This window comes from Phacochoerus africanus, chromosome 4, assembly GCF_016906955.1.
Source record: "Phacochoerus africanus isolate WHEZ1 chromosome 4, ROS_Pafr_v1, whole genome shotgun sequence".
NCBI lineage: Eukaryota > Metazoa > Chordata > Mammalia > Artiodactyla > Suidae > Phacochoerus > Phacochoerus africanus.
Window position 1 is genome coordinate 115830682 of NC_062547.1, and position 25683 is coordinate 115856364.

The 25683-nt window shown below is 38.0% G+C and overlaps 1 protein-coding gene across 3 annotated transcripts in view; it reads left to right on the top strand.

Moving 5' to 3' along the window:
* The first annotated feature begins 7297 nt into the window (after window positions 1-7297).
* WDR36 (WD repeat domain 36) overlaps window positions 7298-25683 on the top strand; it is a 44639-nt gene continuing 26253 nt past the window's right edge. The window contains exons 1-12 of one of the 3 annotated variants that reach the window (XR_007134561.1): window positions 7298-7684; window positions 9842-9869; window positions 12999-13099; window positions 14519-14636; window positions 16369-16501; window positions 18241-18295; window positions 20058-20190; window positions 20461-20636; window positions 20959-21079; window positions 21571-21636; window positions 22844-22930; window positions 24064-24209. Coding sequence is in view for 2 of the 3 variants with exons in the window: in XM_047778406.1 (XP_047634362.1) it covers window positions 7523-7684; window positions 9842-9869; window positions 12999-13099; window positions 14519-14636; window positions 16369-16501; window positions 18241-18295; window positions 20058-20190; window positions 20461-20636; window positions 20959-21079; window positions 21571-21636; window positions 22844-22930; window positions 24064-24209 (1326 nt within the window). In the remaining variant the exon portion in view is untranslated. The remainder of the gene's footprint in view (window positions 7685-9841; window positions 9870-12998; window positions 13100-14518; window positions 14637-16368; window positions 16502-18240; window positions 18296-20057; window positions 20191-20460; window positions 20637-20958; window positions 21080-21570; window positions 21637-22843; window positions 22931-24063; window positions 24210-25683) is intronic. The other 2 variants (XM_047778406.1, XM_047778404.1) reach the window with 2 other exon arrangements.

Here is a 25683-nt window from a genome sequence, read left to right on the forward strand (position 1 = left end):
GTATATATATTTTAAAATCTTCTTTAAAATATCCTGGAACAAGTCAGAGTATCAGTTTAAGTATACTACATGGTAGATAAAATAATACCATATTTATTCCTTTTCATTTTTAATTAAGAATACTTCTCAGAAATTGGAATTCCCATTGTGGCGCAGCGGAGATGAATCTGACGAGGAACCATGAAGTTGTGGGTTAGAGCCCTGGCCTCTTTCAGTGGGTTAAGGATCCGGCGTCGCCGTGAGCTCTGGTGTAGGTCACAGATGCTCAGATCTGGCGTTGCTGTGGCTCTGGCATAGGCCAGCAGCTGTACCTCTGATTGGACCCCTAGCCTGGGAACTTCCATATGCTGCAGGTGCGGCCCTAAAAAGACCAAAAAAAAAAAAAAAAAAGGACTATTTCTCAGAAATTCGCTGGTGGCCTAGCAATTAAGGATCCAGTGTTGTCACTACTGTGGCTTGGGTCACTGCTTTGGCACAGGTTTGATCCCTGGCCCAGGAACTTCTTCTGGGAAAAATCACCAAGAGAATTTCCTTACCAACCCCAATTCCCTGCACCAGTCAGAGTACTGTAAGAAGCCATTCATGCTTCCTGACCAAGCAGTTGATTGGCCTATTTGGAAGGTCAGCAACGCAGATGGTGGAGTGATCGAGTTCTTTTCATTAAGAGATCCTGCCATATATCTAATTAGATGTGGAAAGAAGAAAAATAATAGCAATGAGTTGACCTCAGTGCTCATCATAAGATACTGGAGTTCCAGATGTGGCTCAGCAGATAAAGAACCCAACTAGTATACATGAGGATGTGGGTTTGATCTCTGGCCTTGTTCACTGGGTTAAGGATCTGGTGTTGCCAGGAACTGTGGCATAGGTCACAGAGGCGACTTGGATCCCGCATTGCTGTGGCTGTGGCCAGCAGCTGCAGCTCCAATTCAACCCCTAACTTGGGAACTGCCATGTGCCACAGGTGCAGCCCTAAAAAGAAAAAAAAAAAATCTGATGTGAATGAGAGGAGAGGAGTTCCCACTGTGGCATAGTGGGCTAATGATCTGGCTTGTCTCTGTGGCATTTTTTTTTCAGGTATTTTGAGCACTCAACAAGGGGTAACTTTTATTTTGTTTTGTTTCTTAAGGACCAGGCATCATATTAATTCACAATCAATATTTTCTTTAGGTAAAAGATGACTTGTTTAAGAATATAACCTGTTTTATTTATTTACTCTTTCACATAGTCATACATTCATTCATTTATTGCTCTTTTGCTAATTTCTTGAAATGTTGTGGACCAGCACATGATTCGTAGGAAAATTGGAAAGTAATATTTACCCAGAGAAACTGTAGCTCAGTTAGAATTACGATCCAGGGACCCAGAGTTCCCATTGTGGGACAGCGGAAATGAATCTGACTAGTATCCATGAGGATGCAGGCTCGATCCCTGCCTCGTTCAGTGGGTTAAGGATCCAGTGTTGCCATGAGCTGTGGTGTAGGTCTCAGATGAGGCTCAGATCTGATGTTGCTATGGCTGTGGCATAGGCCAGCAGCTGTAGCTCTGATTCAACCCCTAGTCTGCGAACCTCCATATGCTAAAGGTGAGGCCCAAAAAGAAAAAAAAAATCCAGGAATCCAATTTGTAATGGAAAAAAACTAGAAATAAGCTAAATGTTGTACATTAAGAACTGATTAAATTATGGTATATGAATAAAGCAAAAAGCAAAAGAATGGTTATCACAAAAGTTAGTAACAATTATTTATGAATAGGGAGAATTGGGTATGTAATGTTAGAAAGTACTTGGGAAATTTCTAAGTTATTATCAGTGTTTAATTTCTTTATGGGAATAGGGGTTACATGGACATTTGTTTTATTAACACTATCTGAAATGTATGTATGTTATATAAGTATTAAATAATATTGTCAATATTTAGTTATATGAGAATGTATTCAGGAAATAATGTATGTAGAATATAAAAAATTTATCTTGTGATCCCAATATGTCATTCAAAGATCTCCTTCTCAGTGTGAATTTACTTGCAAAACTCCATTAAAAATTGTAACTGTGACGCTATCTATCCCTCTCTATGCTTTCCTCCCAGAACACTTGTCAACTTCCTTCGAAGTTATTGTTTACTTTTTTATTGTCTCTCTTTTCTATAGAATGCAAACTTCATGAGGACACATTTTTATATGCCTGTTTTGATTATCTGTATGTCTGAAAAGAAGTCTTGTATATCTATTTTAATTACAATGCTATCAGAAGCATCTAGAAGTATCTGGCATTCATTAGATGTTGAATAAATACTTCCTGAATGAAATGTAGATCATTCAGATGACAGGTATTTTCAGCATAAGATCATCAAATGGCAGCATCTGTAGGTCTTTTCTTTAAGACTGCTCAGTTTTTCTGCAATCTTCTGCGTGAAAGTGTATACAGGCCTGAAGTTTGACTTTCCAAGGGCATGATGTTGAAGGAATTGGGAGACCCGCTGGTCAGTGCGTGATGTTCACTTTATCTGCCAGTCTCAGCTGCAGCACCCTTCTGTGCCTGCTGTCCAAATATGGATTATATAGGGTTCATTTCTCTAGAAAATAAACCCTAGTTTCCAGAAGAGTAGAATAATAGCCGTAGTAGTAGTAGTAGTAGTAGTAGTAGTAGTAGTAGTAGTCGTAGGAGTAGTAGTAGTATATATTTGGCTGCACCTGTGGCATTTGGAAGTTCCTGGGCCGGGGATAAAATCCATGCCATAGTAGCAACCCAAGCCACTGTAGTGACAATGCCAGATCCTTAACCCACTGTGCCACAAGGAAACTCCTACTGTCATTATTCTTAAAGGGCTGCAAATGATTCTTAAATTAAACTCAGTTATTTCTTTCTTTGGAGCTTGCCTCAAGACTTCAGGGTGAATGTAATGAGTTTCAGGACCATCTATGACTGAGGTTTTCCATCATTCAAGACTGATTTTAGCTGAGCCCTTTCTCAACTGGTACCAGAGAGTTCGAAGCTTTGATAACAAGGTCACATTCCGTGACCTCATCCATTTCCAGGATCCAACAGCATCATTGTTTTCTCACCACCTATTTCCTCAGTGGTGAATAAGTATTAAAATGGCTTGTGGACTGCTGGTCTCAGAGTCTCCTAGGAAGCTTGTTAAATGCAGATTCCTGTAGTCCACCCCTCTCCTTCTGAATCTGAATATTGGGTTGTAAGGCCTCAGTGATTCTTTTGCACACTGACCACCATCAGCAACAACAGTTTAGTCGGACATCCAGTCATGTATTCACTTGTTTAGAATTCCACACTGACCCATAAATACAGCTTCATATGGCCTTTTGAGATTTATAGCAGGACAAATAAAAGAGGAAGAGAATGACAAGAACCCATTATTCCTTCCAAATGTCTAGTTTTGGAGAAGTCTTTGAGTGTCAAGGTATTGCTTCTGGGAAGACCTTTTTTTTTTTCTTGTCTTTTTTTGCTATTTCTTGGGCCGCTTCTGCAGCATATGGAGATTCCCAGGCTAGGGGTCTAATTGGAGCCATATCCACCAGCCTACGCCAGAGCCACAGTAACTCGGGATCCGAGCCGCGTCTGCAACTTACACCACAGCTCACGGCAACACCGGATTGTTAACCCATTGAGCAAGGGCAGGGACCGAACCCACAACCTCATGGTTCCTAGTAGGATTCGTTAACCACTGTGCCACAACGGGAACTCCTGGGAAGACCATTTCTGCACCAGTGGATAATGATTCTGTACCAATAAAACAATCATGGGAAATTGTAACCTCACTATTCTTCCTAACAATTCTCCAGGTTTGTGGATACCTCTAATCATAATGTCCTCATTTTATATTTACTATGTACCTAAAATTTACTCAAATTATACTGATAACAAAATATGCTAACACTGCCTTCTATATAATTATATTATGAAGAGCTAATGCAAGGTAACAACCACTATAGTAACTGCTGGTTAATTTCTTTCATTCAGTCTTTTCTTTCCTTTTTTTTTCCTTTCTTTTTCTTTCTTTCCTTATTTCTTTTCTTCTTTCTTTTTATTTTTTCCTGCTTCTCTTAGTTCCTAGGTGTCAGGAAGGTTTGGTAATGGATGGAGAAGGAAAGTCGAATTGGAGCTATAGCTGCCAGCCTACGCCACAGCCACACCAACGCAGGATCTGAGCTACATCTGCGACCTACACCACAGCTCACAGCAATGCCACATCCTTAACCCAATGAGTGATGAAGCCAGGGATCAAACCTGCATAGTCATGGATACTAGTCAAGTTTGTTACCACCGAGCCACAAAAGGAATTCCAAAGGCATATTTAAAATAAAGAGTTGCCTCAGCCTGACTATGGAAGGGGAAAACGTTATGTGGATGCCTATAGTGACAAATTTTTTTTTTTTTTGTATTTTTAGGACCGCACCCCCAGCATATGGAGGTTTCCAGGCGAGATCCAAAGTGGCATCTGCAACCTACACCACAGCTCACAGCAACACCGGATCCTTAACCCACTGAGTAAGGCCAGAGATAAAACCTGTATCCTCATGGATGCTAGTCAGATTCGTTTCCGCTGAGCCACGATGGGAACTGCCTATAGTGGCAAATCTTAAGCACTCTCTTTCAAGAGAGCTGTCTGTTCTTTCAAGCTAAGTGCCAGCATAAGTACTATTAAAGAACTGTTTCATTTGCTGCTGCTTAATCAGGTGATAATTTGTTCTGAGTTTTGGGGAAAGCATCCACCATCAATTTTCATGTTATTTTTTCATAAAAGCAGCAACACTATTATTCTCAGGACTGGTCTGTGGCTAGTGCAGTGTTATCACAATAGATGATTAGAAAGGTGGGCAATCCAGATCTGGCCACAGGCAAAAGAGTGACACAGGCTAACTTAAATTCTTTATTACCTTGAAAGTAGAGAGTAGTATTTGACACATTTAAAAAATAGGATTTACATGAAAAGAGTTGAAATAAATGATTAGTTGCTTAAAGAGGTTTATCTCTGCTGTAACAGTTAAGTGACATTTCTCAAGGAGGCTGACTTAAACATCTCCTGTAGTTCCCAAACTCCAGATCAGAATTGGCATTGCAAAGTTTTGGTGAAATGTTTGTGGATAAGATAGATCTGGCATATTCAGCAAATCTCTTATTTCTACCATGGTTAACATTATCTCTATGTAATGTGTATTTTATCGTTACTACTGAACCAGTGACAGACATGTTCTCATACATTTTCCACCACCAGAGGAAAAATGGGACAGCCAGAATGAACAAGGTCAAAAGTCTTAGACTGAGAATAGGGATCACTGATAGATATATGGTTTCTGTTCTTCTACCACTTAATTTCACAGTTTTAGTCCATCATAGTTTACTTGTCTGTGGAATAGGGGCAAGACAAACAAAGATCTTGAAATTCCTTTGGGTTTCGTGCATGCGTCTGCCAGTACAAGGAAATGAACTATAAGCATTTCTATGTTTGATTAGCAAGATAAGTACAAATATACTGGTTATATTTATCTTGTATAAATATACTGGTTATGTATTAATGTGTAACAAATTATCCCCAAATTTAGTGGCCTAAAATAGCAATAAACATTTATTATGTTACATAGCTGGGACTCAGGAAGTCAGGAATGACTTCAGAGAGTGGTTCTGGCTCAGAGCATTTCATGAGGTTGTTGTCAAGATGGCTGCAGTCATCTGAAGGCTTTACTTTCCAGCATGGCTGTTGACATTCTGGAGGTAATAACCAAGAAGGAGCAAGTGAAAATCTTCAATGATTTTTATGACCTAACCTGGTGACAGGTCAACCTTATTCACTGTGAGAGGGGACAACACAAGGGCATGGGTATCAGGAAGTAAGAGTCCCTAAGGACATCTACTACTACCATATGATCAGGTTTTCCATGGCATTTCTAACTTGTAAACTTTTGTCTCATTGTCCAGATGTAGATCAAATGTAGATGTATTTGTACCCTGAATACCTCACAGTCTTAATTTAAGGATTATATTAAGATATTGGGTGCCATCAAAGGCTTTGTGAACTGTAAAGTCCTAATCAGAAAACTTTTTCAGTTTTCTTCCCAAACTGCTGATAAATATGGAAGTTTTTGTTTGTGATTATAAACTTAACATCTCGGAAGTTCCTGTTGTGGCACAGCGGAATCGAATCCGACTAGGAACCGTGAGGTTAAGGGTTCGATCCCTCACCTTGCTCAGTGGGTTAAGGATCTGGCATTGTCATGAACTGTGGGACGTGGCTCAGATCTGGCGTTGCTGTGGCTGTGGTGTAGACCGGCAGCTTCAGCTCCAATTAGACCCCTAGTCTGGGAACCCCCATATGCCGCGGGTGTGGCCCTAAAAAATAAAAATTAAAAAAAAGTAACATCTGGATTTCCCGTCGTGGCACATCGGAAACAAATCCAACTAGGAACCATGAGGTTGCGGGTTCCATCCCTGGCCTCTTTCAGTGGGTTAAGGATCCGACGTTGCCTTGAGCTGTGGTGTAGGTCGCAGAGGCTGCTGGGATCTGGCCTTGCTGTGGCTGTCGTGTAGGCCAGCAGCTGTAGCTCTGATTAGATCCCTAGCCTGGGAACCTCCATATGCTGTGGGTGTGGCCCTAAAAAGACAAAAGACAAAATAGTAATAATAATTATAAAAGAATAAAATAAAATAAATGCAACATCTGCATTACAATTTAGAAAACTCTTAAAATGTTTTATCTAGTAATTAAAACCATTTTACATATTTCCACGACTCACAGGTAAATAATAACCATTATTATTCCAATCTATATTTTACTCTAAACAAACATAGTAAAAAGCAAACAAAAATATTTTTGTTATGGAAAATTCCAATTTTATACAGAAGCACAAGGACATATGAACTCTCACATTCTATTCCCCAAATTAAACAATTATCACTTTTGTGTCAACTCAACCCTGCACCTTAGCCTCAATTATTTTGAAGGCAAATTCCCAGATAAATAATTCCATCTGTAAAAACGTATCTCCAAAAGATAAGGACCTTTAAAAATATGACAATACTAGTATCATATGTGTAAACAACAATAATAATTTCTCAGCATTATCAAATACCCAGTCAGGGTTCAAATTTTCTCCAGTCTCATTGTTTCACAGGTTTTCACAACCACACGTTTAACTTGACTCCATCTAGGTTAAGAATTTTAGTTTTCCCTTCACCCACCCTCTCGGCCCTTGTGCCTCCCCTCCCGTAAGGTCCTGCTGACAAGCGGCTCTATTCTCTTCCAGGAAGGGGAGAGCCGGGTGTGCCTTTAAATTGCTGGAGACTGTGGACTGAGGAACCAAAGTCGCACCTTCCCTTCGAGTTCCGAGGGAGCTCTTTTTCAGTTGCACTGAGGATAGTCTCCGCTCACACGATTGGCAGCTGGAACCGGAAGCGCTTGGGAGCCTGAGGCCGGGCCGAAGATTTTACCGCGAGAGACGTGCCAACCCGCTGGGGTGCGCGGTTTCCACCGGGATTGGAGCCCAGAGGAACTCGTACGCGGTAGCAATGGAGCGGGGCGCGGGCGACCGCACTGCTAGCGCCCTGTTCGCGGGGTTCCGAGCCTTGGGGCTTTTCAGCAATGATATTCCACACGTGGTGCGGTTCAGTGCGCTGAAGCGCCGGTTCTTTGTGACGACCTGCGTGGGCAAGAGCTTCCACACCTATGACGTGAGTGATTTCTTCCTTCGCCCGCTTCCCGGGAATCACCCTCCCCGGCTCCCAGCTTTGTCCGGAGGCGATGCCGCTCTCCTCCCCAATCTACCTTTCGCGGCCTTATCACCTCCACGTGCTGATTCAGCCCTTGTTGTCTGCTTGGGAAGAGTTCCGGAGGCAGTATGGCTAGGGGGAAGCACAAGAGAACTTTTCAGTTCTGTAGGAATATATTTGTTTAGTAAATATTTGTTGAACATCCTTTGAAAACGTAAATGTGAATGAGAAAAGTTCCTAGTGCCTGCCACTATTTCTAATTAGAAAGACTTGCAAGGTAGTCTTATTATGCATTTCTTGACAAGAGCTGAGTTAGAAACACAGATTAAAATATATTGGGAGAACTGGAGGGGATGAAATTAATTTTGATGTAGGGGACTGTCCGCATTTGAGAGCAAACTAATTTCCCTAAACTTCCCCTGACTACCAATGTTGAGGGCCTGGCACAGTGCCAGGTACCCTAAGCCTTGCAGCAGTTTCTTTGCTATAAGAATGTTCGTTTTTCTGTAGCATCCATATAGTATATAAACTAGGAAACTACATCTCAGAAAAATGAAGTTACTTGCCCAAGGCCTTTCTAGTTGTTAGTGATAGCTTCTCTCCTTTAACATCTCAGTCATTGGAATAGCCTTTTGCATTGTTTCTTTAGTCTTCTCCAAATGAGAGTATGGTCTGTGCAAGGAGGGACCTTTTCTTGAAAATGAGAATAGTCAGTGTTTTTTGTTGTTGTTTTATCTTTTTCTTTTTAGGATCACACCCACAGCATATGGAGGTTTCCAGGTTAGAGATGCAATTGGAGGTATAGCTACCAGCCTGCACCACAGCCACAGCAATGTTGGATCTGAGCCCTTCTGCGACCTACACCAAAGTTCAGGGCAACACAGCTCACTGCAACTCGGATCCTTAACCCACTGAGCCTGGCCAGGGATTGAACCTGGGTCCTCATGGATACTAGTTGGGTTCGTTAACCACCAAGCCATGTCGGGAACTCCAAAAATATTTAGTGTTAATTGAGCACTTTTAATGGAAAGTGTTGTAAAGCTGCATTCCTTGAAGGATTGTGAAAAGCAAAAGGATTATTAGCAAGAATTGCTAGCTGTTGGTAACTGGTTGAGTTAGTGGCAGAGAAAGTGAGGAAGAAAAATTGAAGGTCCTCCCCAACATGGTGTTGGCATGGTACCACCTAACATTTATTGAGCATTTACTGTGTGATTGGCTCCATTCTAACTGTTTTACACAAAATTTATTTATGGAATCCTTGTAATAATCTGTAAGCTAGGTACCTATTTTAATCTTTATATTACAGATGAAGAATTCGAGGCACAGGGAGGTTGAGTAACTGTTCACAGAGTCACACAGCTGGATCAGTAATCATAGATTGGGGCTGGAACACTACAGCCTGCAAGCCAGTTCTCACAACCATTTGTTTCTGTATGACTCATGATGTTTTTGTTTATTTATTTATTTTTCGATATGTGTTTGTGTTTATTCACTATAACATAATCTCCAAGTAAAATTTGCTAGTATATGCAGTATAATAAGGTTTTGGTGTGGAATGGAGACATGCATCTGGTTCCATTTAAGAAACATAGATTACTTAGTTGGTTTTCAGTCTTACATTCTTATATTCTGGGGTTTGAATTCCCACCAATACTGCTCTGAGCTCTGTGCTGAGATGGACAGATACGACATTTTTAAATGGCTGGGGAAAATAAAAAAAAAAAGAATACTTTGGAGCATATGAAAATTTTGAAAATTGTATTTCTGTATCCATAAATAACATTTATTGAAATATAGCCACATGTTTATATATTGTATGTGGCTGCTTTCATGATCCATTGTCAGTTGAGTCAATAAATCCACATAGCATTCAAAGCCTTAAAATATTTACCATATGACTTATATGGAAAATTATATGTGAAACCAACCCTCAGTCAGCACTGCTGATGAAATAGTTGAAAATAAATGCTTTCTTAATAATGAAAATGTCAGTAAGTGCCTTTATAGGGAGGGAGAGTATAGCAAATTTATGTATGACATACAGATCTTAATCTTCAGGTGTTAGATTATTGTTTTTGTTAATGAATATCTAATCATTTTTTCTTTTTTTTAAAACAGGTTCAGAAACTTAGTCTGGTCGCAGTGAGTAAGTATAGACTTTAACCTGAATTTATGCTTGTTTAGTATCTCATTTATTTATTTATTTATTTAGTCTTTTGTTCCTTTTTTAGGGCCACACCCACAGCATACAGAGGTTCCCAGGCTTGGGGTCTAATCGGAGCTGTAGCCAGGCTACAGCCAGAGCCACAGCAACACGGGATCTGAGCTGAGTCTGAGGGATCCAAGCCACGTCTGCAACCTGACACCACAGCTCATGGCAACACCGGATCCTTAACCCACCGAGCAAGGCCAGGGATCAAACCCGCAACCTCATGGTTTCTAATCGGATTCGTTAACCACTGAGCCACGACAGGAACTCCTAGTGTATTTTCAATTTTTGGAAAAGTCCATGGCAGGATCCTGTGTTGCCTTCAGTTCATGTCTCTGGTCTTTTTTAATCTAGACTAGTTTAGCAGACTTTCTTTGTGTTTTACAACATTGACATTTTTGAAGAATATATAGTTTATGTTTTCTCATAATTAGATTCAGGTTTTGCAGTATGGCAGAAATAACAAAGAAATAGTGCTGAATTCTCAGTGAGTCTTATCATTAGGCACATGTTGTTAGTCCTATTTCTGGCAGTAATACAGTGATAGCTTTGATCACTTGGTTAAGGTGACATTTATCAGGTGGCTTCATTTTAAACTTTATTCTTTGTAACTAATAAATGTAAAAAGTGTATGTGGTAAGATACATTGAGACCGTATTAATACTCTCTTACTTTTCAAAGTTTCACCTGCTGCTAATGTTAGCATTTAGTGATGATTCTTGCCTGAATTGGTTATTAGTATGATGATTACCAAATAGTGATTTTTCTGATTCTATCATTCTATTGTAAGAGAGTTTTCCCTTTTCCCACACATTGGTATTTTTCCCAATGAAAGAAATATTTATTTTTTGGAAAACTGTTTAATAGAAGAAAAGTCTTGCCAGGGCTGAGAGGTTCTGGTTTCACCATAAAATATGATCTTTGTAAGAGAAACAGAAATACAGGGAATCCAGTGTGCATGTCTGATAAACTCACATTTTTATTTATTTATTTATTTTTGCTTTTTTTTTTAAAGGGCCGCACTCGCGGCATATGGAAGTTCCCAGGCTAGATGCTGAATCTGGGCTACAACTGCAGGCCTACACCACAGCCACACAGTGGGGGATCTAAGCCATGTCTGTGACCTAAACCACAACTCACGGCATCACTGGCTCCCCAACCCACTGAATGAGGCCAGTGATCCCGCATCCTCATGGATACTAGTTGGATTTGTTTCCACTGTACCACAACAGTAACTCCTTAAACTTATATATATATATATATATATATATATATATATATATTTTTTTTTTTTTTTTTTCCCACTGTACAGCAAGGGGGTCAGGTTATGCTTACATGTATACATTACAATTACATTTTCCCCCCAGCCTTTCTTCTGTTGCAACATGAGTATCTAGACAAAGTTCTCAATGCTATTCAGCAGGATCTCCTTGTAAATCTATTCTAAGTTGTGTCTGATAAGCCCAAGCTCCCGATCCCTCCCACTCCCTCCCCCTCCCATCAGGCAGCCACAAGTCTCTTCTCCAAGTCCATGATTTTCTTTTCTAAGGAGATGTTCCTTTGTGCTGGATATTAGATTCCAGTTATAAGTGATATCATATGGTATTTGTCTTTGGCTTTCTGGCTCATTTCACTCAGTATGAGATTCTCTAGCTCCATCCATGTTGCTGCAAATGGCATTATGTCATTCTTTTTTATGGCTGAGTAGTATTCCATTGTGTATATAGACCACCTCTTCCGAATCCAATCATCTGTCGATGGACATTTGGGTTGTTTCCATGTCCTGGCTATTGTGAATAGTGCTGCAATGAACATGCGGGTGCACGTGTCTCTTTTAAGGAGAGTTTTGTCCGGATAGATGCCCAAGAGTGGGATTGCGGGGTCATATGGAAGTTCTATGTATAGATTTCTAAGGTATCTCCAAACTGTTCTCCATAGTGGCTGTACCAGTTTACATTCCCACCAACAGTGCAGGAGGGTTCCCTTTTCTCCACAGCCCCTCCAGCACTTTAAACTTATATTTTTAAAATGATTGTAGAAGACAGTAGAAGGGCACTAAAATCTAAATCAAATACTGAAGTGATTGATAAACCTATAAAAATAGTATTTTGGAAATGAAGTCCTAAAGCAGAATGTCAGCATGAAAAATAGTTAAAACAATTCTATTTTAACCCTCCTGCCCCAAAAATAGGAAATAAAAAGAAAAAGCCAGTGTGACCATGGTAGTAAGAGAGGAGATAGGAAATCCTGTGATAGGAGAAATGGCAGAGGCGATAGACATATATACTCTGGAGAACACTGAGCAAAATCCATACTTATTTTAAAGATCAGTATGTAGAATATCATACAGGTTTTTTTTTTTTTTTTTTTAATTACTCCAAAGGGTAGAGTTAGACAGAGTTCTGGGTTTTGATTTACTTAAAATTTTTTCCCGGGGAGTTCCTGTTGTGGCACAGAGGAAACGAATCCAGCTAGTATCCATGAGGGTATGGGTTTTGATCCCTGGCCTTGCTCAATGGGTCGGGGGATCTGGCTTTGCTGTAAGCTGTGGTGTAGATTGCAGACAAGGCTCGGATCCTGAGTTGCTGTGGCTGTGGCATAAGCTGGCAGCTGTAGCTCCGATTGGAGCCCTGACTTGGGAACTTCCATATGCTGAGGGTATAATCCTAAAAAAGCAAAAAAAAAAATTTCCTGCAGTTACTAGGAACTTGATGTTCCTGAAGGCATTTACATGGCCATCTGCCAGAGGTTTGTGTACTTAGTAAAGATTTTTTTTCCAAATAACGTCAAAAAGCTTATTTCTTTACAGTTATGTTTTAATGTCTGCAAATACCAGACATTAATTCTCTTAAGAAAGGTTAAGGTGATGTCATAGTCTCTGTGTGATTGTTATTATTAGATGTCTAAAATAACTTTAAAGTCAAAATTTTATACTCTGATTTTCACGCATACATATTTTAAAATTACAGCCATGAAGAATGTTATATGTATACTTAAAGTATCTAAGATCTTAAAAATCCTTACTTCTTTGAAAAAAATTTTATTTTTTTATTTTTTTTTCCCTAGGTAATTCTCTTCCACAGGATATCTGCTGTATGGCAGCTGATGGAAGGCTAGTCTTTGCTGCTTATGGGAATGTTTTTTCTGCATTTGCCCGTAATAAAGAGGTTTGTATCACCAAACTATTTTACTTTGCTTGGCTTTTGTAGTCAGTAGTTAACTGTCATTGCAATGGAAGGAACATTAATACTGCCATTCTTCCTCTGGGACACTCTGGATATGTACCTATTTTTTTTCTTTTTTAAATATATATTCACTTTTCTGGAGGAAGAGAAAGTTGATTTCATCAAATTCTCAAAATTAGTTACAACTGGTGCTTCTGATCGGTTTTCATTGCCAGGGCTCATTGTTAGAATTATTTGGGCAGCTGCTAAAGCATTTTCATGTTCAATGTTTCAGGTCCCATGTCTGGAGTTTTCTACTTTGTTTACTTGGTTGGGTAGGATTTAGTTAAGAGTATTTTGAAAATGTTTTCCTAAGGGATTTGTGTTTGCACTACTGCTTATTGTAGATTGACTTTTTCATTATGAACAACACAGCCCATGACTCATTTTCTAAGAACCAAGTGCTTGTTTCCTATGTAGAGAAAGCAAGATTCTCTTTTTTCTTATCCTACTTTACTCATTGGTTTCTAAGTTTGACCTACAATAACCAATTTGAGAGATGACCTGGCTTTAATGATGCAGAGAGAAAGGAAAGTGGCTAGGGGGATGCCTGGATAGCCAAGTGATAGAATCTCTGTACTTCTCAAAGTTGTACTTGAACTGACATTGGTTCCCAGCATCCTCCATTATCACTACCTGTGGTACAGGAAGATAACTTACCTATAGAGTTCTTCAATGGGAGTTGTTTGGATTTTTAGAAAGTAAGGAAAAACGACATTTTTTGTTTTGCAAAATATTGTAGCTTGTAGTTTTCCCTGAGAGGTACATACAGAAAGTAGCAGTAGAAAGGTATCAGAGACTATCAGCTCTAGGAAGCTGTTACCATCCCTAGGGCCAAAGGGACAAGGAGAAGAAATAAGTGTTCCTGGAGCCTGGTACAAACTGAAACCATGGGGAAGGGATTGTAGTTACTGCTCAGGCTGTCTATGTCAAAACAGAAAGCTATAGGGAAGACGTGTCCTATATATGTCTCCCTCGTTTCAGGTGGAAGCCAGGGGGTGATAGATTTTAGAGGTCAGCTTTCTAGAACATGCCACTCTTCTAGGATACACATAGTTGTGTTGGTTGGGTTGGGTTAGGGACCTGGCTGGTTAAATGCCTCCCCCTAAGCTGAATTGAGAAGGTAAGCCTTGGAGGTCTCAATTCTGTGTTCCTTGTCTGTGTTTTCTTATTGGGCTGGCTGAGGGATCAGGTGAAAAGGCATTGTTCCTTATTGTGTGTTAATCTAACCTTGGATAATCAAAAGTTGGACCACATTTCTTCATGTGAACATCTTCCGGATTATCATGTTTTTTGGTTAGTGTGAATATTACATGATGAATGAGTATTAATAAGAAATTTTTTTGAACTTGAATATTGTAGGTAGTACATACCTTTAAAGGTCATAAGGCAGAAATTCATCTTTTGCAACCCTTTGGGGATCATGTTATCTCTGTTGATACTGACAGCGTTCTTATTATTTGGCACATATATTCAGAAGGTAAGAACCAATTTATTGCTTTATCTTGGGATAGTATGTGTGTAGCTAAAATTAAATATCTGTGTAAACATAACCAGAGGTTTCATGTGTAAGCTGTAAAAAAAAATTTGAGTCTTCAACATGTATAAGGAAAAAGGTTGTAAGTAAAAAATGGATAAGCAATTTTAGTCAGCTAGTTGAACTATTTATAACCTGTTTAATGTGTTTATCTGAACTAATACTAACACATTGCATTGCAGTTCTCCAAGTTTAGTGGCATATTATTTTCTCTGTAAGCTTTTAGTAAGCAAGACTGTAATAGTTAACTTGAAGATCCAGTAATCTGAAGGAAAACATGCATCGTTTTTCTAAGAATATGAGTCAGTATCCTTTAACTGATATTCTTAAAGAGTATCACTGAGCTATGTTTATGGGACCATGTTATCTTCAAAGGTTAGGAATTTATCACCAGAATATCTCCAGCTTATTTCTGCAGTTGTGAAAGTGGGTCTATCATGAATTAAAGCTTTTTAAGTGTTTTAATGTATTTACATTTTTAGCCTTTGTTACGTCCTGATTGACTCATTTTTTTGGTGTAGTATGTTTATTTTTGGTAAAAATCCTAGAGATTGCCCTCCTGGGAGTCATTCATGTTCTTGTTCAGATTAGTCACTCTTTGTTTTATCTTTGCTCAAGTGAAGGGAACAGAATTCCAACTGTCCCATGCAGATAGATGTTAAAAAGCCTTTTATAAAATTAGGGAGTCTTATCATTCAGCAGACTTTCTGTTGATGCTGATGTCCATCTTTTTGCTACTGTTGCGGCAGCACATTGACCCAGTGTCTTCAGGGAGCTGTTTGTAATGCTCCTAAGTAAAACTGCTAATTACAAATAGAGGCAAGAATCTTTTAAAAGAGTATTTAAAGTTTATGTAATTGTCGCTCATCTATGCTCCTTAAACTGGGATACGCATACCCCTGGGAGTGTGCAGCAGCCAAATAGTATGTGAGGTTAAAGATTAAGAGAAGTGTATGTTCTCTGATAATCAAATTTTTTGGGAAATTCAGTGAGGAATTGGTTTCATCGTGGATAAGCTGTGAAGTAGAAAACTCAATTTATACATACAAATTATAAACATGTAAGGTTTCAAAAAATGTTTTGATCTTTCAGCAGAAGACGATTGGCTGTGCTGTTCCTTACTCCATAGGGCTATTAAGTTCTTTTCCTCTCCTCTTCTAGAGGTTCTTCTGTGGAAATGTGAGAAGCACTGTTATTAGTTTCACTAAGGTTTGCCTCTGACTTTTTACATGTTTGAGGGGCCCATCAAGCTCTCTAGATATTTGATCCTTCACTCCCCAGCAGAGCTCAGCTCAGTACAAGCACTTTACTTAAAATTAGCTACCTCTTGATCAGATTATAAAAGTAGTAAGTCTGGTCCCTAGTGTTATTTTTTTATAATGCTTGTTTCATTCCTATAAACCAGTTGGGCAGTAAGTGAAATTTTTAGTAGTACCGATATCAGAGCTTTTAGAAAATTCTTGATAGTCTAAATTATATTTGCAAGTTGTCCCTCATCACATTTATTTCATTTCTCCAGAAATGTTTATAAGCTAGTATATGTCTTTGATTTATATTGGTACATAAATCTTTGATATGGTAGACTTTAAGTGCTAAATATATGAGCATATGAAAAATATTTTAACCTATTTTATTTTTTTAAATTACATGTTATTTATAACTTTTACTTTTGTAGAAGAATACCTGCAGCTGTCTTTCGATAAATCAGTATTTAAAATTTCTGCAATTTTGCATCCGAGTACCTACTTGAATAAAATACTTCTTGGCAGTGAGCAGGGAAGTCTCCAGTTGTGGAATGTAAAATCCAAGTAAGCACTTTGTTTAGAACATAACGTAGGTGATTACTACCTTATCCTCATCCACTGCTCTTTAATGCATACTTAAGTCTCTCAGTTCTCCCTGCCTTCATATGTTTACTTGGAGGGCTATTTTGGAGTTGTAACTCACGGCAACACATACGTAAAGCTGGCCTATGGTCCTGGCACATGGTAGGCAGCTTCATAAACACTTGTTGAAAAGTATAGTCTCATGGCCTTAGTCACTCTAAAGAATTCATATAGCTGTAAACAAGACCTCAATACACAAGATCAGAAAATGATTATGAGATTGTCACTGGGCAGCTTCTAGTTTTTGAAAGGTAAGAAGGCAAAGCAAATCTGTTAATTTGGTGCTAGCATTTAGGAATGGTTTTCACAGTGAAATACATTCTCATCAACCACAAACATGGGAAATATCTTCTATAATGTTGGTATAGCTGGAGAGCTAGATAGATTTTTTTTTTTTTTTTTTGCTTTTGCTTTTTAGGGCTGCACTTGGCGGCATTTGGAGGTTCCCAGACTAGGTGTCCAGTCGGAGTTGTAGCTGCCAGCCTACGCCACAGCCATAGCAAGGCCAAATCTCATCTGCGTCTGCGACCTTCACCACAGCTCACAGCAACCAGATCCTTAATCCACTGAGCAAGGCCAGGGATCACACCTCATGGATGCTAATCAGATTTGTTTCCACTGAGCCAGGAGGGAACTCCCTAGTATATGATTCATGTATGTAGGGAACTCCCTACATATATACCTCTGCCTGTTATTTGAACATTTATCTAGAGAAAAAAGTGGCAGCTCAGGTTTCTTTCTATAGCAAGCATTCAAAGGGAAAACAAAAATGTTTGACCTTCCAAGTTGTCCTTCCCAAAGCCCTTAAAAATTTGAAAGGGATAATAAGATTTTCAGAGGTTTAATGTTTATCATAGTTCTTAGTTTCAAATCAGTGTTTCTGTTCGATTTAGCAAATATCATTGACTACCTACTCTATACTAGTCTCAGTGTTAATGACTGAAATATTCTCTGCCCTAAGGTTATCTCTTTAGGTTCTTTATGTGATGTTTACTTTATTGTAGGTTAAGTATCCCTTGGATGATCTTTGAGTGGCCTCATCTGTTTCTACCACTTAAATAATTTAATATGTGATTAAATACTTTATTGACATCATACCAGTTTCAGATATTTCTGCTCTGCGGACTCTATCCTTCATGGCTTGATTCTGAAATTTGGAGTGACAACATTGTCATATCACAGATAACATATGAGGAGTAGTATAGTCATAATGCATTCCCTTTTGTGATATGTTTCTAGGAACACATTGTAGTAAAAAAATGAGATCCGCCAATATTGTAAGATTTTTTGTAGTCTGTAATATAACATGGTTTTTACTTATGTCTTTTTTGGGGGAGGGTCTATTTAATTTTCTAAAGAAGTTGCATAGGATAGTAGTTAATTAGCAGCTTAGAATCTGGAATTGGTCTTCCTGGGCTCTATCGATATTAGCCATGTGATTTTAGCCTAATTTTTTTTTTTTCACATAATTAAGTTTCTTAGTGTCTTTATCTGGAAAATGTTGATATCTACCTGATGGAATTGTTTTGAACATTAAATATGTTTATATATATTTAATATATATACTTAGAAGACTGTGAGACAAAGAACTTAATAAATATCACCTGTTACTATTTTATCTTTTAATAATACAGTGTTTTCAACTATTTTTCTTCTTATAGTAAACTTCTGTATACATTTGCTGGATGGAAAACTGGAGTGACTGCGCTTCAGCAGGTTAGTATTTTTCTGTTAAGTCAAAGAAGAAATGAAGTTCATAGTAGGATCTTTTAGTTTCAGGGGTCCACTGTATTTTTAGACCTAAAGACAAAATAATAATATTAACTAGTATATCTTTATAAATACTACCTTAAAAAATAATGTTTTAGGAGTTCCCGTCGTGGCGCAGTGGTTAACGAATCCGACTAGGAACCATGAGGTTGCGGGTTCGATCCCTGCCCTTGCTCAGTGGGTTAACGATCCGGCGTTGCCGTGAGCTGTGGTGTAGGTTGCAGACGCGGCTCGGATCCCGTGTTGCTGTGGCTCTGGCGTAGGCCAGTGGCTACAGCTCAGATTCAACCCCTAGCCTGGGAACCTCCATATGCCGCGGGAGCAGCCCAAGAAATAGCAACAACAACAACAAAAAAGACAAAAAAAAATAATAATGTTTTGGAAAGGTAATTGAAAATAATACCTTTGTGGAAACCTTTTTGCCTGGAATTAGCTCTGAATCTATGTTTGCTGTGGAACTACGTTTACTAATCATTTTGTAGTCCAGTGCTTTATAAAGAGTGAAGTTGAGTTTTTCAGTGAAGCAAGGGAGATTGTAGGTCATACAGAGAAATTTCTTAGGATTTTGAGATTTGTAAGTAGGTAATTAGGGCCCAAATCTTAATAAGTCATTAAATGTTGTTCTGTTCCAGAAATAACTGCTTTTTTGTGAGTCTGTAGGACATGTATGAAGGAATAACTGTCTGCAGAGGATCAGTATTTTGGACACATATGTAGACCATGTACCCTTGTCTTTCCAAATATTCATTGTTTATTCCTGCCCAGTTCGTATACATTCTTTCATTCTCTCTCTTACTACCTTCAACCTTGATACACTTTTAGCCCCCCAGACAACCCCAAAGGCATCAGATGATTAGATCCTTTGAGGGCAAGGCATCATATTTGTTTTAGTATCCCCAGTTTCTACACAGGGTCTTATGCAGAGTAGTTATTTGATGGCAAAGTAATAAAATGTTTAGCCTGATTCCATTTTATAATGGTATTGGGCATTAATCTTCTGTGCTAAAACAGAGAAACTTGCTATGGAATCTGTAAGACCATTGTATAAAATGAAGCTTATAATCATAGAGCTGGAACAGACTAATTGTAAAACTTATTTGCCTTTTGAGTTTCCCTGTAGCTTAGTAAGTTAAGGATCTGGCATTGTCACTGCAGTGGCTTGGGTCACTGCTGTAGCACTGGTTTGATCCCTAGCCTGAGGAATTCCACATACTGTAAGAACAGCCACAAAAAACAAACAAACAAAAAAACTTACTTGCCTTTTAACAAGTTTTATGGGTTTTTCCTGTTTTCCTTGCATAAGCAGTTCTTCTTTTGTAATTGGCTTTTTCTGTTGCCATGCAAGTGGTAAAGTCTTCTAAGATTTGTTATTCTGTTTCTGTGCAGTCAGTGATCTCTTGATTTCACAATCAGCTGCCCTTTGTATTATGACTGTTTTCTTAGCAATTCGGCTATGTTTTAGGGGGCAGGGAGGTAACTGATGATGACTACCAGATTTGAAACTGGGAAGTAACTTGGAAAAATCATTCCTAAATACGTCCATGCCAAATGTCAATTAGAGTATGCCAGAATGGTAATATTTAATTGCTTTTACTGCCTCCAAAAAGGTAGTCCATTATTTATTTTGATAACACAAATAATGATGTATGTCATCAGGATTATTAAAGCTAGTTGATTAAGACAATAAATTGAGTAATTTAATTTTCAGGCACCAGCTGTGGATGTTGTTGCTGTTGGTCTTATGTCGGGTCAGGTGATCATTCACAACATCAAGTTTGATGAAACATTAATGAAGTTTCGTCAAGACTGGGGACCTATTACTTCGATTTCATTTCGCACAGGTAACTCTTAACATGTTTATTGGTAAGAGTTAAAAACACTTAAAATGCATTATTTTGAGGCTTATAGAAGTTTTCTTAGTATTTTCTTATGATTTAAATCTAATAGAAATGAATGAAATACTAGATAAGAAAGAGCCAAGGAGTATTCATAGATTATATATAGTCTTCTTTTTTAACTATATTAATGGATAAAAGGGTAGAAAGAGGAATTATTAAGTTGAGTTGTTTTATGGTGCATGTTTTTCTTAATATATTTTATTTTCATAACAGATGGTCATCCGGTAATGGCAGCTGGAAGCCCATGTGGCCATATTGGACTCTGGGATCTAGAAGACAAAAAGTTAATCAATCAGATGAGAAATGCACATTCTACAGCAATTGCTGGGCTAACATTTCTCCATAGAGAGCCACTTCTTGTCACAAATGGTGCTGACAATGCTCTCAGGGTACTGTGATTATTATTTTTATCTTTCTTTGCTAATCTGTCCTTCCCTTTGGGCTATTTCAAGCCTGCTTTAATGTATCAGCCCAGAACCTTGAAGCTGAAGGGAATATGAGATAAGATGCTGATACAGATGAAACAGAAAGCTTAGCAGGTTACATGATTTCAGTTAAGAGAGGGAGTTACAGCTTTTCCTTTCCCCAACTCCCACTCCAGGGTCAGCGGTCTCTACGTAGTGCCAGTTGATTTATCTAGAAGATGATTTGACTCCTTACAGATCACTTAACACATCGTGCAAAAACCTTACTTTGTTTATTTCTTGGCAGATATGGATATTTGATGGTCCCACAGGTGAAGGCCGGCTTTTGAGGTTCAGAATGGGACATAGTGCTCCTCTTACCAAAATAAGATACTATGGACAAAATGGACAACAGATTCTTAGTGCAAGTACGTTTCTACCTTGTGCTATTAGTTTATTCCAGAAAGTACTGAGAGTGGAGTGTTTAATATTTATTAGGCTTGCTATTGACATATTTTTAGATTCAGATGTCCCTTCGAGTGACTTAGAAATCTGTGTAAAATGAGGTGATTGATTTTGAATACTTTAGGAAACACTGTAGCTGATACTACTTTCATTTAGAGAATCATTCTGTTTGCTAATTATCAGAGGCAGGATGGGAAAATTCCAGAAATGTGGCCATTGCCTATTCAGGTAATCTTTTGATGATTATTAGTGCCTCATTTTATCCTTTGTGCTTACTAAATAGCATTCTATGTGCAGTTGGATATTATAAATTAGATGGTTGCAGTTGGCTCTCTTTAAAGTGCTGCAGACTAACTTCAAGCTTTTCATAGAACCTGCTTTTATAAGAGCAGTGATTCAAATGGTCCATTGTTTTGCTGAAGCTTGATTAGGCATTTTCTATCTGTATCAACAGGTCAGGATGGAACCCTTCAGTCATTTTCCACGATACATGAAAAATTCAACAAGAGCTTGGGACATGGTAGGTTATTTGCAAGATGGGGAAAAAAAGCTCCTGGACACACACACACACACAAATATTTCAAGAGTCTGTGAGACGACCAGAGGAGTTTTCATTGATAAAGTTCCTCTTTCCTAGGATGAAATAAAAATTCCTTATATGAAAGAGTAGTAGTAGTAAGATTCCTAAGATCATTGGTGATATAGAAGTCGTGGTTGAGGTGCTGCTATAAGATTATTAAAGAGTTAGATATCTTAGATGGTAAAAACACACCAAAAGACTTTGATGATCTAACTTGAGGCCATCTATGGAGGTCAAAATTTTAAAGATGGAAAGGAGTTTAGAGAATGCATCAAAGTAAGGAATATCTCATCTTTTTGCAGATAGGACTCTTTTGATGCCCTATTCCATCCCATGGTTTCTGTCATTTGAAAGATTTTGTTTATTAAATAAAAATGTTCAGTTTTGGAGTTCCCATTGTGGTGCAGCAGAAACAAATCCAACTAGGAACCGTGAGGTTTGATCCCTGGCCTCACTCAGTGGGTTAAGGATCTGGTGTTGCCGTGAGCTGTGGTGTAGGTCACAGATGCAGCTTGGATCTGACATTGCCATGACTGTGGAATAGGCCAGCAGCTACAGCTCAGATTAGACCCCTAGCCTGGGAACCTCCATATGCCATGGGTGTGGGCCTAAAAAGACAAAAGACAAAAAAAAAAGTTCAGTTTTATTTATAATTACACTTCTTTGAGAGCTAATATGCTCGCTCTGCATGCATGTATATACTTCTAGATGAATTTCAGGATTATTTTAAAATCAGTATCCAAAATAATTCTTGGAATCAAAATGGAGTGATTTGATATTTTTAAGAACTGTCACATTTAGAAATATGATATATCCTCATTCAGGTTGTCTTTAATGTTCCTTAGTGAAATTTTTTTGGTTTTCCTCCTATTGGTTCTACATATTTAAGATTACTCACTGGTATTTTATATATTTTAGTATAATTTGTTTTTTTTTTTAGGTAATATTTTGAGTGCTGTACAGACAGCATTTTTATTTCTAACTACAACTCTATTGCTAATAGCGGTCATAATATCTTTATTTTGCACCTGGCTTAAATGGGAATGTCTTAAACTTTATAGTTCAAGGCAATGGGTAGTTTTTCTTTTATATACATTTTTTCATTAAAAAGAATTCATAACTGTATTGCACTCTCCCCTCACCCCAGGATTAATAAATAAAAAGAGAGTCAAACGTAAAGGACTTCAGAATGCCATGACAGTGAGACTTCCACCCATCACAGAGTTTGCAGCTGGTAAGTAACTTCATGCTGTGTTTCGAGTTCTGCTCTGTTATTGATTTCCTCCTATGTGTTTCTTTGTTTCTTCCACTTTAGTAAATGTTTTTATAAGGATTAATAAGAACCCAGAATCCATCCCAAGTGCATACTAATCTTGCGTGAAGACTAAAAATGAATTATTTATAATTTGAACTTGTTATCTATTAATTTCAGGCTTTGTTCTTCTCTATAAGCTATTAATATGGAATATTTGACATTTCATTTTGTAGCCCTTCTGTTTATTCTATTATGTGCATGGTATAAGAAAGTCACTAATGGAAAAAGTTGAGAGCTGAGAACATAGAGCTCTGGCTAATTTAATAAAGACCTAACCACACTGAGGTCTTAGTATGCTGTGTCCTTTGAGCAGTGTTTCATTGGAAGAAGTGATTTTTTAAGAAAAATTTAGATAGGTGATAAGATTATTGAGGGAAAACTGTCATAGAAAAAAACTGCTTAGGTACCATTTCCATTTCAATGTTATGGAAATGGTGATTTTCATCATTTCAACCTGATGATGGTAGTTTTTTTTAACTTTCATCCTGACCACCCTCTTGTCTATTTTTTGTCTTGGAGCCTGAGTGATCTTTCTAAAACATCTGAATCATTCACCTGTTTAAAATTCTTTCAGTGGCCCCTTATTACCTTTTGGGTGGAATCTCCTCTTCTTAACATGGCTTTCAAGACCCCAGTAATATGACCCAGTTGCCTTTCCCTCCTCCCAGTCCTCTCAAGAAAATACTTGATTTATTTGCTGTGCTTAATATTGTTCAAGTTACTCCGTGTCTCTCATCCCCTATCAGCTGTGGACCCCCCCCCCCCATTATTGCTTCTTTCAAAGAGCCATTCGTTACTCTCCCAACATCTCTTAACTCTTAAACTCTTCCTGAGTGCCCTTATGAGACCCTATCACACTTTATCGTGATTTCTTCTAATCAGAATCTCGTTAGATTGAAAGCTGATAGCTATCAGGAATCACCTGTTTACCATTCTGTCCCTAGTACTTAATTACAACATAGAATATGAACTACTTAATAAATAATAGGTGAATGAATGAATGAATGAGAGAAAGAAAAGCAATTTGATTTTTGATTTTAATTTTGTCTTAGAGGAAGCTCGTGAAAGTGACTGGGATGGTATCATTGCTTGCCATCAGGGTAAGCTATCTTGTTCAACCTGGAACTATCAAAGATCTACAATAGGTGCTTACTTTCTCAAGCCCAAAGAGCTGAAGAAAGATGACATAACTGCAACAGTAAGTGAACTTGTTTATAAGGGCACTTTCTTCTATAATACTGTCCTGTGACTCTTGTTTTACTCAAGTTTACAAATAGTATTGGTTGAAAGAACAAAGAACGTAGTTTAACATTTTGAAATTATTGTCTAATAGTGTTAAGTCTTCCAGCTTGGAGAGAACTATTTATTTATTTATTTAGTCTTTTACGCCCATACCTGCTACATATGGAGGTTCCCAAGGCTAGGGGTCAAATTGGAGCTGTAGCCACCAGCCTGTGTCACAGCCGCAGCAACACGGAATCTGAGCCACCACAACACCTGACCCTTAACCCACTGAGCGAGGCCAGGGATGGAATACTAGTCAGATTCGTTTCCACTGATCCATGACGAGAACTCCGAGAAAATTATTTTAAGTTAAACTTGGCTTAATTAAATATAGTATATTCATTACTTTAACTTTCCGCTTAATGTAGGATTATTCAGAATACTGTTTGAGCAAGATTTGAGCATTTATCAATACACTCTTACCTGAATTCATGTTGTGTATACAGTACTATATTCAGTGAATGAATCTTAAGATTCTTCCTTTTCTTTCTTTCTGTTTTTCTTTCTCTTTTCCTTTCTTCCTTCTTCCCTTCCGCCCTCTATCCTCTCCCTCCCTTTCTTCTTTCCAGTATAGGAGTAAGATTTAGCTAAATCCTTAATGAGTTATAGCTGTAGAAGTTATTTAAATCCTTTATTTCTTGTATTTGTCTGAGTTTTGTCCAAGCCTTTTAAAAAACAGTTTTTAAATGCCAGTGTTAACGTCTTACTTCTCTTTTGAAATTTTATTTTCTTTTGATAATGTGTAAGTCTTTTAAGGTATAAAGAAACGATGTTAAATTTGGTTTGTGCAGTTGTTGCCTCTGCTTTGTCAAAAATGTTTTACTGATATATAATTCACATACCATAAAATTCACTCACTTAAAGTATACAACTTAACAGGTTTTAGTGTCTTCATTGTGTTGTGCAGTTATCACCAAAATGTAATCTCATTTGAGAACATTCTCATTACCTCTAAAATGAGAGCAATAATCCCCATTGTCTTGCTTTCCCCTTTCCCAATCTTCCCAAACTGGGCAGACACAGCCTGCTTTCTGTTTCTATAGATTTGCCTATTCTGGGCATTTTAGAGTGATGAAATCATACAATATATGGTCTGTGTGACAGGTTTCTTTCACTTAGCATGTTTTAAGGTTCATCCGTGTTGTGGCATGTATCAATGTTTCATTCCTTTTATTGCCGAATAATATTTCAGGTTTTAGATAAATCACATTTTGTTTAGCCATTGATAGTTGGTGGACATTTGTGTTGTTACTACTTTTTGGCTATTATAAATAATGTTCCTATGAACATTAGTGCACAAGTTTTTGTGTGGACATATACTTTTGTTTCTCTCTGTTTATACCTAGGAGTGGAATTTTTAGGTCATAATGTAACTCTTAACATTTTTG